This window comes from Perissodus microlepis, chromosome 23 (assembly GCF_051167445.1).
Source record: "Perissodus microlepis isolate ML-2025 ecotype Zambia chromosome 23, ASM5116744v1, whole genome shotgun sequence".
In the NCBI taxonomy this organism is placed as follows: Eukaryota; Metazoa; Chordata; class Actinopteri; order Cichliformes; family Cichlidae; genus Perissodus; species Perissodus microlepis.
Window position 1 is genome coordinate 40280428 of NC_140482.1, and position 14867 is coordinate 40295294.

General features: G+C 40.3%; 2 protein-coding genes across 2 annotated transcripts; both read left to right on the top strand.

Moving 5' to 3' along the window:
* The first annotated feature begins 502 nt into the window (after nt 1-502).
* uqcrh (ubiquinol-cytochrome c reductase hinge protein) lies at nt 503-4402 on the top strand. The gene is made up of 4 exons (XM_084921324.1): nt 503-664; nt 967-999; nt 1384-1545; nt 4173-4402. The coding sequence occupies exons 1-4, from the start codon at nt 623-625 to the stop codon at nt 4203-4205; spliced, it is 270 nt and encodes an 89-aa protein (XP_084777450.1). The 5' UTR covers nt 503-622; the 3' UTR covers nt 4206-4402.
* An 8244-nt stretch (nt 4403-12646) lies between these two features.
* On the top strand, nt 12647-13804 carry LOC146362178 (uncharacterized). The gene is made up of 2 exons (XM_084922385.1): nt 12647-13038; nt 13210-13804. Exons 1-2 carry the CDS (start codon nt 12647-12649, stop codon nt 13802-13804), a joined length of 987 nt encoding a protein of 328 aa, XP_084778511.1.
* The last annotated feature ends 1063 nt before the right edge of the window (nt 13805-14867 follow it).

Consider the following 14867-nt stretch of genomic DNA (forward strand, 5'->3'; position numbering starts at 1 on the left):
GTTGAAACAGGAAAGCAACTCAGATGACCCATTTGAAGCAAAAAACTCTAAAGGGAACAAAGGAAGAACAAAGTACTCAAAAAAGGGTTTTAAGAACGTGGCCAAATTCATAATGTAATACCACTTCCTAACACACGATGGTAGTATAGAGTGTAACAATTTTTAAGTCGTCGTGCATTAAAATTTTGGCTCATGTTTCAAATGAATGAATTGCATTATCTGTTATATGGGTTTAAAAACAAATAAGTGTCTTTATAATGTGCACCTTGCGTTCACATCTTGATAAACTGATAAAACTCGGATATCCTACCCTCGGGGGAAGTAGATGATTGACTTCAAAATAAAACCAATGTCATTTAAATAAATACTTGGAACTTTCAATGTAAAACGTCTGTGAGTCGAGGCGAAACTTTGGCATGTTAGCGTATCGAGCAAAAAAAAAAAAAAGGATTCCAAGTTCTGTTCCAAGTTCAGGCAATGATTGAAGAGCAGTTTGATTTTGAAAGTTAAGCAACCGGAAGTGTTTGCCTTCGCTAGCTTCGCCTAGCTCGTATGACCTGGTGTGTCCTCCAATGTCTGAGATTTGACAGCTAGCTGATTCAAGGATAAGACCACCGATATCATGGTTTTCGAGGAGAAAAGGATCACGAACGGAGAACCAGAGGTTCTTAGTATTTGTTACAGATACGATTTCGTAAGCTAGTGACGTTTGATGTTCAGCTTATAGGCTAATACACCGAGGCTAACTACGATGCATCCTTAGTTGACATTAGCATTAGCCAACCTCTCTAAACATCTCTGTTCAGAATAAAATTAAAGGTTAATTATCGCAGTAGAATCAAATTGCAGTCAGTGATAATAATGACGGACTAACTGGTGAAGATGAATGGATACAAAAGCAATTGATAGCAATTTCTCGAGGGTGGTGGTTTATTGGTGTTATTAATTTGGTCTTGTGTATTTCAGGAGGAGGAAGAAGAAGAAGAGGAAGAGATGGTGGTATGTTAATTAAATAACCTTAACAGAATCAAAGTATGTTAATATATCCCATTATGACTGATGGTTTTATTTTGGTCTTTACTGAACAAAACCAATTTAAAAAAACAGGAAAATGATTAGGACAATAATCGCCAGGTGTGGAGAGGCTTCTTGAAGTGATAATTTACTTTGTCATTTGATATTTGAAAAAAATGTTTGGCAGTTTTCCCGTATATAAAAAGAAAACAAAAACAACCCACCCACTTGATTGGATTTTTTTGCTTTCCAATTGGACTTTCCTTTTTTCCTCAGCCATATTGCATTGCACTCATTTGGACACTGACACTGGCATATGTGTCTCTTATTGAAAGCCAGTTGCTTTGAGTGTTAAACTTTCTCCTTCAGGATCCTATCGAATCACTGCGGCAGAAGTGTGCGGAGACAGAACACTGCATTCACACCTGGGAACGTCTGGAGCAATGTGAGACCAGAGTTGGCTCCCGGTCTTCAACGGAGGAGGACTGTACCGAGGAGCTGTTTGACTTCCTACATGCTCGAGACCACTGTGTAAGTGTGCCGTTAGCCAGCTGTACCAGGCAGAAAGACTAAAAAAACACTGACAAAAGAGCAGGTGTTCTCAGTCCCTCATTTCTTTATATTTTGTTTTCAAAGAGTCAATGTCAAGTCAAGTGGCTTTATTGTCACGTCAACCATGTGCTGTGGTACAGTACACAGTGAAGTGAGACAGCATTCCTCCAAGACCATGGTGCTATGTATAACATATAACAGACAATCAACAGAGGACTACATAAAGTGCAAGTGTACAAAAATTGCAAATAAAGAAAACAAAACAAAAACAGTGCAATAGAAAAGTGCAACAATGACAGTGGGTTGTGCTAAAAGACTGAGCATTTTACAAACAGTAACTTAAAAAAGGCATGTGTGTATGAGATTTTGCAGATAAGTGCTTGATATAGTGTGTGTGTGTGTGTGTGTGTGTGTTTTCAGTTTTATTTGTCATATGTAAGTTAGCACAGGGTCAACATTGCAATGAAATGTTTGACGAGCAGCAGTCACTCAGCAGCATGATACAGTAGGAGAAAATATAATAAAATAATAAAAAAAATAGTAAGGAGCAAAATATTAGAGAGACATGGTAAAAGAAAAGATGACTAAATATATATGTATCTATAAATATAAATATATATACACTAGTGATTAAATAAGAAAATCTTGAAAAGAAATATGACGGGAGGGCAGATGGGATATTGCACAGGAATGAGCAGCAGAAAATTACAGTATTGCACTTTTTAAATATAAATATCAATAACAATAAAGTGAAGTGACCAGTGCAGATTAGGGCTGCCACAAACGATTATTTTGATAGTCGACTAGTCACCGATTATTTTTGCGATTAGTCGACTAATCAGATCATCATCCATTGGATGTAAAACGTACAGCTTATTGCACCAGCAGCATCTGCTCTTATATAACTATCATTAGCTTACAGCTTTAAGTGTTTCAGGTATGTGCTAACGAAAAATAAAGACAAGATGATAGTTTATTAAATTTTAATGAAATTTGCAGATTGTTTCGGTGAAGTTTAATAAACTCCTTGCTATCTAAAATATAACAGGACACTGGAGTAAATTCTCGAGCATCTCACACTTCTGATGATCAGCTGTCTGCTTGACGTTTATTCAGCTGTGTAAAAACTATAACTTTAATCTCAGCCAAACCGATTTACTCAGGAACAAATAAAATACTAAAATAAAAGCCAAACAATAACATTTTTAAGTTATCTAAGTGACTTATATATGTTTAACCTGAGTAGCGAAAGACGGCGGTGGGTTTGAAAACGATTTGCTGGGTGTCCGGTGTTCTCACGGGCTCTAGTGAGCCTTGCCCCCGGCTCGCTATTGAGCTAGTGGGTAACAGACTCTCCGAAAACGTCGGAGCGCTTTTGAAAATATGTGGTGTCTTGATAAACTGAGCAGAAATTTGAGGTTTACTCAGTTACAGTCTCGCCTGAAAATATGTTAAACGTTTATTTTGTGACCCAGAAAGAATAATAAGAGTAATATTAAAACTAACTAGCTGCTGCCATTGTTGGAAACTGAGCTGGGCCGCGCAATGAATTCTGGGACACAGCTTCTTCTTCATCTTCGGGGTTTAACGGCAGCTGGCATCCTTGTACATGCAGTGCTGCCATCTTCTGTTTCAGTCCATTATTACACTCTTAAATCCTACTACTCATTCCTGCGTCTTTTGTGATCTTACAAAGCTTCAAACGACGAGTTGACTATTAAATCAGTCGTCGATGATTTTGATAGTCGACGTAATCGTGACTAGTCGACTAATCGTGGCAGCCCTAGTGCAGATTAAACAGAGTACTTGTGAAGCTGCAGGGTAGCTTCTGAGTGCTGTGTTGTGTGTGTTTAAGTGTTGTGGTTGAGGTGTGGTATGGCTTGGTGGTAAAAACTGTTTTTAAGTCTTCTAGGTGTGTGTGTGTGTGTGTGTGTGTGTGTGTGTGTGTGTGTGTGTGTGTGTGTGTGTGTCAGTCCAGTCACTGAGTGTTCAGGAGTCTGAAAAATCAAAGTGAGGGTGTCAGAATCTTTCAAGTGGTTTTGAGCAGTAGTTCTCAAAGTCCTTTCAGTAAGTATTGGGAGTTATTAAAAGTTACTTAAAGAAATTATAGAAAACTTTGCCTAACAGAGTTCAGGCTGTGTTGAATAATAAAGGTGGGCATACCTAAGTTTGACTTTGAAGTTTGTTAGAATTGTAAAAACTGTTCTTTTATCATAATAAATGCTAATAGCTGCTTAGGCTGTCTTATATTTAATAGAAAATAAATAACAACCCCCAAAGTTGTTGTTACTTTAAGAATGCTCTTGGAGGAATTTTTAAATCTTTAGACAGTGTTTCCACCTTCACTGTCTGTCTCAAGAACTGCTGTTCTCCAGGGTCAAGTTGATCTATAACCAATCGTAGTTGATGAAGTTACATGAAGTTAACTTTAGCTTACCATGGCAATATGAAACACCTTTATCTGGCAGTTGCCAACATAAGAGCAACATATACAAGAAACTATCCATTTGTATGGCCTACATGTAAGAGCAGTAACTTAAGTGATATGAAATGTCTGTGTTGTTTGTTTGCACTGATGAATTATTTGTTGTATATCCTCTCTACAGGTGGCACATAAATTGTTCCATTCTGTCAAATGAAGCTCTCAGTAATTGACCACTGGCTAATGGCTTTCTTCACATATTGTATCGTAAGAAGAACTTGGAGTAAAATACATCCATTTGTGGATCTACTGTATGTTGTAACTTGAAGTGTATACATTATCTGCGCATGTAAAAAAAAGTATTTAACATGTCTGAGTCAACATTTCATTAAAGATGATGGCTTAAATATCTTACCATCTGCCCCATGGTGATTTTTTTTTAATATATATTTTTTTTATTTTTTTTACAATATGATAAAATCTCTGCTTTTCTACAGTCACTGGTAAATACTAGCATCTATGTTCTTTCAGCAAGCCAGCTCCGCCAACAAGTCAACTACTGATATCCCAACTATGATGGCCACATCAGTTCTGTTTTACACAAACAGTGGTGCCGCTGTTCTGACAAAACGTCCTATTTTGGCAAAACGTCCTGCCGTAAGTAGTTTATGCACATTTCTGCTGTCACAGAGTCATTCCAGCACAAAGGTAAGTAGGTATGACGTTTTGCCACTGAACTTTGCCCATCAGAGTATGCTTGTAGCTTATAATTATAAAGCCAGGACGGGTTGCCACAAAATTTAGCCGTTAAAGTATGCTTGTAGGTCACATTCACAAAGGTATCATGGTTTGGCACGTAATTTTACCCGTCAGAGTATGTGTCTAGCTCTTATTAACAAAGGTAAGATGATTTGCCACTGAATTCTAGCTGTAAAATTGTGCTTCTAGCTCATATTCACAAAGGTACGATGGTTTGCCACTTAATTTTAGCTGTTAAAGTATGCTTGTACGTCACATTTACAAAGGTAGGACGGTTTGGCACTTAATTTTACGTTAGTAGCTTATATTTACATAGGTACGATGGTTCGGCACTGAATTTCGTGTTGTGCGCATGCGTAGAAACAACGGGTAGGATGGTTTGTCAGGTAGGATGGATTCCCAGAACACCGCCACAGCTCCATGCCATTCACACCACTTTTGAGAGCACAAGTACTTGCTGCAGTATTCTCCACCAGTTAGACAAAACCAAGGAGAAGTCAACCCCAGAAGCAAAGAAATCTCTTTTTTTTCCAGAAGGTCTCATTTTTTTCAAACTATTGCAGTAACTTTATCTACATTGCCTTTGAATGTCTGAGCTTCTGTATTGTTATATCATCAAAATCCTGGTAAAAAATGTAATGAACCTACAGTACAGTAAAGGTTAATGATTAAACCTTCACTTAAAAAGCATCTCTAGACCCAGCTTTCTTAGCTAATTATAGGCCAATCTCCAACCTTCCTTTCATTTCAAAAATCCTTGAAAGAGTAGTTGTCAAACAGCTAACAGATCATCTGCAGAGGAATGGCTTATTGAAGAGTTGCAGTCAGGTTTCAGAGCTCATCACAGCACAGAAACAGCTTTAGTGAAGGTTACAAATGATCTTCTTATGGCCTCTGACAGTGGACTCATCTCTGTGCTTGTCCTGCTAGACCTCAGTGCAGCGTTCGATACTGTCGACCATAATATCCTATTAGAGCGATTAGAACATGCTGTAGGTATTACAGGTACTGTGCTGCAGTGGTTTGTATCATATCTATCTAATAGACTCCAATTTGTGCATGTAAATGGAGAGTCCTCTTCACACACTGAGTTTAATTATGGAGTTCCACAGGGTTCAGTGCTAGGACCAATTCTGTTTACATTATACATGCTTCCCTTAGGCAGTATCATTAGAAGACACAGCACACATTTTCACTGCTATGCAGATGACACCCAGCTCTATCTGTCCATGAAGTCAGATAACACACACCAATTAGTTAAACTGCAGGAATGTCTTAAAGACATAAAGACCTGGATGGCCGCTAACTTTCTGCTTCTTAATTCAGATCAAACTGAGGTTATTGTACTCGGCCCTGAAAATCTTAGAAATATGGTATCTAACCAGATTCTTACTCTGGATGGCATTACCTTGGCCTCCAGTAACACTGTGGGGAACCTTGGAGTCATTTTTGACCAGGACATGTCCTTCAATGCACATATTAAACAAATATGTAAGACTGCTTTCTTCCATTTGTGCAACATCTCTAAAATTAGAAATATCCTGTCTCAGAGTGACGCTGAAAAACTAGTTCATGCATTTATTACTTCCAGGCTGGACGACTGTAATTCATTATTATCAGGATGTCCAAAAAACTCCCTGAAAAGCCTTCAGTTAATCCAAAATGCTGCAGCAAGAGTACTGACAGGGACTAGAAAGAGAGAGCAGATTTCTCCTGTTTTGGCTTCCCTTCATTGGCTTCCTGTTAAATCCAGAATTCAAAATCCTGCTCCTCACATACAAGGTCTTAGATAATCAGGCCCCATCTTATCTTAATGACCTTGTAGTACCATATCACCCTATTAGAGCACTTCGCTCTCGCACTGCAGGCCTACTTGTTGTTCCTAGAGTATTTAAAAGTAGAATGGGAGGCAGAGCCTTCAGTTTTCAGGCCCCTCTTCTGTGGAACCAGCTTCCAGTTTGGATTCAGGAGACAGAAACTATCTCTACTTTTAAGATTAGGCTTAAAACTTTCCTTTTTGCTAAAGCATATAGTTAGGGCTGGATCAGGTGACCCCAAATTCTCCCTTAGTTATGCTGCAATAGACGTAGGCTGCCGGGGGATTCCCATGATGCATTGAGTTTTTCTTTTCCAGTCACTTTCTCACTCACTATGTGTTAATAGACCTCTCTGCATTGAATCATATCTGTTATTAATCTCTGTCTCTCTTCCACAGCATGTCTTTATCCTGTGTTCCTTCTCTCTCCCCAACCGGTTGCAGCAGTTGGCCCCGCCCCTCCCTGAGCCTGGTTCTGCCGGAGGTTTCTTCCTGTTAAAAGGGAGTTTTTCCTTCCCACTGTCGCCAAGTGCTTGCTATATAAATAAAATTGAATTGAATTGAATAATGATTGTACACTCGTGTCTTCAGCTTCTATATTACCTTATAAAAATGTAGACGCGCATTGCTGCTTGAAATGGCAGCAAAACATATCTTGGACCAGCGGATGCCGAGCCACTTTTGGTATCCAGCAGATAAGAAACATGTACTCATGTGGACATCTGCATGAACCCCCATGCTCACCAGCTGATGACAAAATTTATGTCACTTTGATCCAGTCACACCATAGCAATGTCATATCCACCAAGGCAGTTATGGTGGAAGACTAATGTAAGACCTGAACCCAAAAGTATATTTTGAATAATTTGATTGGTTTGAAGAGAGGAAGTCTTAATGTGCTGATTGGATTAGATTCTTACTTGATTCTTTCCAGAAGGAAGGCAGCAACGGGAGTGACTGTTTAGAGTTCCTTAAGTAGGCAGAGACAGCGGGGGCTTGACAGGCAGGTGATTATGACTGGTAAATATTTAGTAATTCCTTTCCGAAGAACATGGACCATAAAAACCTATCTTTGATGGTATGATGAGAATCAGGTGTGAAGGCTAAAGGGCAGGAACCCAAAAGACTACACCAGCAGGCGCAGACCAAGGCAAGGCACATGCTATCTTTGTTGTAAGTGATCGCCACGGTGATTCTACTTCAGAATTAAAGTACCCGTGTACTTTAATGTGGTTTCAGCCACTGCTGTAGCACATCTGTCCTAGGCTTTGTAGATCTCATGGTTGGATGTTTCCTATTACTCCTCTGTGCATATTGTTGAAGTCAGCCTTCTTATGTTTCCTTAAAAAGTGGAGTCATTTCTGAATTTTCTTAAGAAATGTGATAGTCATGTGATACCAGGGAACCTACAGTATAGCTGTTCGTCTGCTGCATTTCAGTTTCAATAATATAAAAAAATATAAAGAATGTCCAATAGCCGGTGACCCACCAATGGTGTCAGAGAAGTGCCCAGTTTTCTTTCTCAGCCAGCTGCATTTTTACTTCATGTCATTCCCCACATTCCCTGTCACGTTCAACTGCTTGTATTTGATTTTCCCTTAAGAAATCACTAGGGTGTATCAAAAGTTAATGAGTATTATTGTTAAATATTTTTAATAAAATGCCATTTTCTCTGGAATGTTAATAAACATTCATTTACAAACACAACAAAAGTCTAACTTAACTTTAACAAAGTTTTTTGTTAGAAAAAAATCTAATTGTTACGTGCTTAAATTTACACAAAATGTCAGAAATCTGCACTGTCATGAACAAACATTGAAACCTAATTTTTCATGATTTATTGGGTTAACCCTCTGAGGTCCAAAATATAATTGGCCATTTTTGACTACTTTTGATTTTACATTTGTATCTCACCTTCAAATTGTTTTATTTATTTATTTGTACAACCATTTAAAAATACTACTATAACTAAAATGAGAGAAGAATCAAGTGTCACAATAAGATGCCCCACGAACACCACAGGCATAAACCTGCAGGCCTGACAGCAGGAGGTGTAACACTCCTCTGATTTTCCACCTGGAGACAGTGTTTACCAATCTGCCTGTGTGACATTCATTAGTACCCTCACTGACACACAAAACAGAGCAAGGAATACACTACACACTAAGTACAACATAACACACTAACTATACACTCCACGCTAAATGTCACAAATCTCTCACATCTCAAAACTCGCTATCGATCTCTCTCTCTCTCTCTCTCTCTCTCTCTCGTTGCTGTCACTCCCAAAACTTTCCCCTAAACAACCAAATCATGTGTTGCAATTTTTTTTATTGGTCGACATAGTACTTTTCCACCAATAGCAAAGAGGTGGCTTTTTACCTTTCTTTAATTTTTTTATTTTATTTTTTATTATAACTCTGGATTTTGTGGCCTGTCATTAAAATTTAAAAACTGATGTATACTTTGAAATCCGAACTTTCAACACCGGCTGAAATAGAGACTCAGCGTGACTGCAGCTTGTTGTTATGTCAGCTTAAATCAGTCATGTGATTTGGAGGTGCGGCGTGTCCTGTGACCCCAGACGATTAATGACACTCACCTTCATTCCATTTCCAGGGTGTAACAACCAACCACCTGTGCCAAATCTGAAATGCCCATGGTGCTGATTCAAATGTGCTCTGGCACAGTCATAGGCATCAGTTGCTACCAAAAAGTTTTAGAATTTATATTCAGTGTTACAATTTATATTCAATTTTAATTGCTGCTAGGCTCAAAGTGTTAATGCCATCTTATTTTAATGAACAACACTGTCATATGCAAAAAGAGGGTGGCACTAAGGAGGTAAGAGATCATTTTAGAGTGGCACATGCACCCCCATACCACCCCTCTAGATCCGCCAAAGACTCCAGGGTATGTACAGGCTGTACAAACCCTGGGCCTGTTCCTGTTTTCCTTCCCTGGATTCCTGAGTTTGGCGGTGTGGTGTGGTGTGGTGCCAGCGGAGCGAGAGTGTGTTTTGGCAGAATAGGAGTGTGGCGTGATTGTCTGAAGAGGAGTGTGGTGTGTGATCGTGACTGTGTGTACGGACCTCCCCCCCTCCTTCCCGTTGATCCCTGGAAATCTCGACCCGGCACTTTGTTTATATTTCACCTGGTGATTGTAAATAAACTTTTCTGCAGACTTCAAAGGAAACATGTTAACTTGAGTATATCCTGTAATAATGAGCTAACCAGCTGATAAATGGTGGAGTACACTACAAGCACTACAAGCTGAATTTAAACACGTTGTTTTTTGTCTATTTGCTAAAGGTTAAATGAAAGTTAAGGGCTTCACAGGCAATATTTACAAAATAAGGTCACTAACATATCAAAACAGACATAAACTACGTGAGTGTTTGTGTGTATATTTTAGTTAATCAGTGGCAGTGAGCCGTCTGTGTTTCAATATCTCCGTTTGCAGACAGATATTAATCTTCTGAAAAAAGGTTTTGAGGAAGCTGGTGCCACCTATTTTAATTTTTTAAATATCATTAACATACTGTGATATTTACCCGACAGTATATGTTTCAACAAAGAATTTTGGATGAAATTGTGTTAGAAAACAATAAATTACTCTTTTTGGACTTTAAAGTACACTAATTGCCTGCTGACAGCTCCCTTCTGATAGGTAACATGTGTCCTAACAGCACTCACTGAATTACTTTGAAAATAAATACATTTTTTTAATAATAATTAAAAAATGTATTTTCATTGATAATGATGTTCACTTTGTTCCTCGTGAGCAATTACTGCATGTGGTAGTAAGTCTCAATGATTAACGTTGTATGCATATATGAATTAGTACATAGTACATTTGCTTTTGTCACCTTGCTGTTGAATTGTGCTATATTAATAAACTTGCCTTGCCTTTGTTTAGTTTCCCATTCATCATATAAATTCTTTGAGAGAAATCTTTTTTTTATTTAATCATAAATAAGTGATCAAATGATTGAGTTGATTTAGGACCGGCACTATCTTTCCTGCAAATCTCATTGTTTTAGAAAATTAGGAGCATAGGTGTAATCTGTGAGACCTGTGCTTCCTCTGCTCCATCCCCCCTTTTTTTGTCCTAACAAGTGAAATAGTGACATTAATGAATATGTGAGTTCACAATCAGTTAATCTGGTTAAAATTCAAACGCCACAAAAGTATATTTCATTAATGAAAGTCAGTAAACCAAACTGAGTGGTCAAAGCTAAAACGGAGGTTATTTTGGAGTTTTCTGTTCAAAGTGCAACATTTGGGATTTTACTATGTGGCAAGAATTGGGTAGACCAAAGTACAATTGGTAATTTTTTAACTTTTTCCTTTAGCACACAAAAGCTAGTCACTGAAAATAAGTTATTTCATGTTATTTTTTCTTTAACTGGGTTTCTCAGTTGGTTTATAACATAGAATGTATATGTTCATAACAGAGTTTTGGGCTGTTAATCACATGGCAGAGTGATTTTTGTTAGTGGTGTACTCACTCTGTATTGTACTCATTTTCTGATGTTGGTGGCTGCTGGTTAATGAGTAAATTTAAAAAAAAAAAAAGGCATTTTAGAGCAGCTCAAACTGTGAACATTAATAAGAAATAAGGAACCAACTAACACTGTGTTCTTTTTACGCCTTTGTTCACATAGAACATTCTCTTGCCATGGGTCCAGGCGAAGATAGCACTAGTTTAATAGGAAACCTAAAGCAGTAAACAAAATGTTCGTGACCATGTATGCAATATTGCAAGACAGTGGTTATGGAATGTTGTATTTTACTTTGTTTGGTAAGTAGATATGTCACTTACCTGACTTTTACCCTCTATAAATTGGATGAACTACTCATGAACTAATCATTACACAAAAGGTGTTAACAAAGATAAAAGTTCTACCCAGCAATGTGCAATAATTTTCCAGGAAACTGACTGAATAAGACCCACCTGAACTGTTGGTTTGAAACCACAGATCCCACAGAAGGACGCAGGTATACGGATACTGCCACCTATATCAGTGCCTAAACCAAGCAGGGAGCCCCCTCTCCACCAGATGAACCTCCAGAGGTCTTCTGGGGGGTTATGAAGGTTCACAGTTTGGTCATAAATAGGATTACTGCAGTCATAGCTGAAGGTGAGCAACGACAGATAGCTAATGACTCTTTGCATACTATGTACACTTGGAATTGGCAAAGACCACGGAATGAGTCCACACAGTGTTTAAATGTGCTCTATATTTATGCCAATCATTGATAAAAGAGTTACCTCAAAAGGGCTTGAGGCAAGTTGGTTTTCACAAAGGGAATAGCTCCTTTTTCCTAAGGACTGCAACAAGCACGCTGTCCTTTTCAACGGGCTGGTCCAGGTTAATGAAAACACTACAAGAACACTCATGATTCTAAGATTCATCACTGAAACCAGAAGATGGTAATGGCATGTTAATGACCTTAGTGATAATGCTCATACATAACATACTTACAAATACTGATTAGAAATTAGAAAGTAACTGGAACTGCATACAAGAGACCATCGTTGTTGGAGCCAACAGTTTTTAATTGGTCCAAACTCTCCAGCAGAACTTCAGTGCAGCAGTTCAGCTTTTTGTTTACAGCCAAAGTCTGTTGAAAGGAAACAAGCACAGGCAGATTCAAATTAACATACAGTTAGGTCCATATATATTTGAACACTGACACCAGTTTTGTTTTATTTAACCATTTACTACAACACACTATAATTATAGTTATATAATTGACATGGACATAATGTGTAGACTCTCAATTTTCACATTGAAATTGGATGAAGGATTTAGGAGTCTCAACTCCTTAACATGTGCCGCACTCTTTTTAAACAGAGCAAAAGTAATTGGAAAATTGACTCAAAGGCTGTTTGATGGTGTAGCAAATTGAATGAACTTTTTGGACATTAACAAACTTAAGCCATTGGTCACTAGTTTAAGGGAGAGCTCTAGTTTTGAATTATTCGGCTTGGGTGGTCCGAGCAAGGAAGGTTCGGCTGCTCTCCTAGAGGCTCTAGCCACTTGGTTTTTCGCGCATCGGCGGAGGACTTTCCCGTCGATGCTTGCGGCACAATTGTTTGATCCTCCATTACAGAAGGGATGTCGCACTCGCCATCATCACCCCATTACACCTCAACCCACTCCTGCGGTTTCAGCCCGGTCAGCTGGTGACGAACTGACAGCACTCATTACCGCAGTGAGTAAACCAGACTCATTTGTTTCTATTAATCCTGTCATTGAAAATCAAAACACAGATGAACAGCAGAGGACGGTTTCCATACACCCGGCTCCGCCTTCACGGAGGAGAAGGCGTCCTCGCAAGCAGCGTTCAGCCACATCTACACTCACTCCTGTGCTTGTTGAAGACTCAGGACCAGCGGCTCTGGATGCCACAGTGAATAAAATGGACTCTGCCGGGGTTGTAAATTCCCTCCCTGTGAACATGGAAATAGAGACTATAGCCACTACAGCAATTAACAATGGAGAAACTGTAAGAGGTGTAACTGAACTCCCAGTGGAGATTTTTGGACCACCGACGGACGAATGTGGTCTGAGTGCTAATTCTGGGGCAGAATTTTGCATAGTCAGCCCTGAAGTAGTTAGCTCAGAGTTGGTGGGGTCAGAAACTGTTTGCTTTACCTCCAAAAACTCAGAAAATGTTCACTCTGAGACTGTGAGCTTGGAGCTAGGGAGTTCAGAGCATGCAGACCCAGATGACTTTTTGGCCCAGTCTGGCCGTATGGAGGCAGAAGTTCTCCCTAGGGCTTCCCCAGAGGCCGAACTGGAGGCCTCAGTTGCCTCTGGACCCCTGGAACTTGTTGAGCCAGCTGTAACATTCTCATCCTCTCCACCCTTCATGATAGCCATATCACCCTCAACTCAGTTAGCTGCCCAGCTAGTCACTCAGTCGTCATCTGTTCCACCTTCCACGTCCACTACTCTGCCACCACATCCTCCGCCTGCTGCTGCCGTGTCGCTGTCATCACCGTCGGGGAGGAGCTCGGTGAGCTGGGGGAGCCCGCGCTGCAGCCGGAGCCAGGAGCTCGGCGAGCCGCAGCAGGAGCCCGCGCCGCAGCCGGAGCCCGCGCCGCAGCCGGAGGAGCTCGGCGAGCCGCAGCAGGGGCAGGAGCTCGGCGAGCGGGGGCAGCTCGGCGAGCGGAGGGAGCTCGCACTGCCATCGGAGGAAGACCTCGGTGAGCTGGAGGGACCGCCATGACCAGCAGCCTGGCCGCCACGTCCAGCGCGCCCAGCAGCTCAACCGCCACGTCCTGCACGGCCAGCACATCAGGAATCGTGGGTTGTGCTGGAGCTGGAGCTGCCACGCCGCCGCCACCAGACCCGTGGCCGTCCACCAGAGCTGCCGCGGAATCGCCACCGGACCCGTGGCCGTCCGCCGGAGCTGCCGCGCCATCGCCACTGGACCCGTGGCCGTCCGCCGGAGCTGCCGCGCCATCGCCACCAGATTTTTTTTTTCTCTTCTTTCTCTTTTTGAGTGCCCTTTCTCACTGTCCCTCTTCCTTTCTGTTTTTCTTTTCCTTCATCTTTCTTTTTCCCTTTCCTATCCCTCAGTCATGTCTGTCCTGTCTGTAACAACTGAAAATAAAATAAAATAAATAATAACAACAAAGGTTGATCAAATGGACCAATACGGCAAGGCCGTGATGATCCATTTGGCAAAGTAAATCCATTGAGTATCCTTGTTGGTCTTCAGACAACAATTCTGACGGCTAAAGAACCAAATGGGACAGGCAAAAAAAAAAAGTCTGTCTTGGTCTTTGGTTGATCAATAGGCTGGTGTGAAAAATTGCTGCCACACCACCCCCTCGGCCTGTGCTTCGAGGTTTCTGGTAGTTAGAATGACTCGGGGGTGTTGATTCATTTAAACGAACATAATCATCCTGCTGCAACCAGGTTTCTGTAAGCCAAAGTAAATCGATTTGTTGATCAATTATTAAGTCATGTACTAACAGAGACTTGGAGGAGAGAGACCTAATATTTAATAATCCACATTTCACTGTTTTACTCTTTGGTTCAGATGTGGATACTGTATTGTTCTTTCTTTGTGATTTTTTATGTTTAAGTTGTTTTCTGCTGGTTTTTAGTTTGCTTTTGTCTGTTTGGGAGCTGACACAGTCTCTATGGAGATGGGTTTTTGGGGGGGTAGCAGGAGGAGAGAAGCTGCAGAGAGGCGTGTAAGACTGCAACTCTGCTTCCTGGTCCCAACTCTGGATAGTCATATTTTGGGGCGTTTAATAAATTTGTCCATATTTCTAGAAATA

Coding starts and splice junctions, on each gene's coding strand:
- uqcrh (XM_084921324.1), top strand. CDS start 623: ATGGTTTTCGAGGAGAAAAGGATCACGAACGGAGAACCAGAG. Junction 1,000..1,383: donor AAGAAGAGGAAGAGATGGTG/GTATGTTAATTA, acceptor TTTCTCCTTCAG/GATCCTATCGAATCACTGCG. Junction 1,546..4,172: donor TACATGCTCGAGACCACTGT/GTAAGTGTGCCG, acceptor TCCTCTCTACAG/GTGGCACATAAATTGTTCCA.
- LOC146362178 (XM_084922385.1), top strand. CDS start 12,647: ATGCTTGCGGCACAATTGTTTGATCCTCCATTACAGAAGGGATGTCGC. Junction 13,039..13,209: donor CTCCCTGTGAACATGGAAAT/AGAGACTATAGC, acceptor GTTGGTGGGGTC/AGAAACTGTTTGCTTTACCT.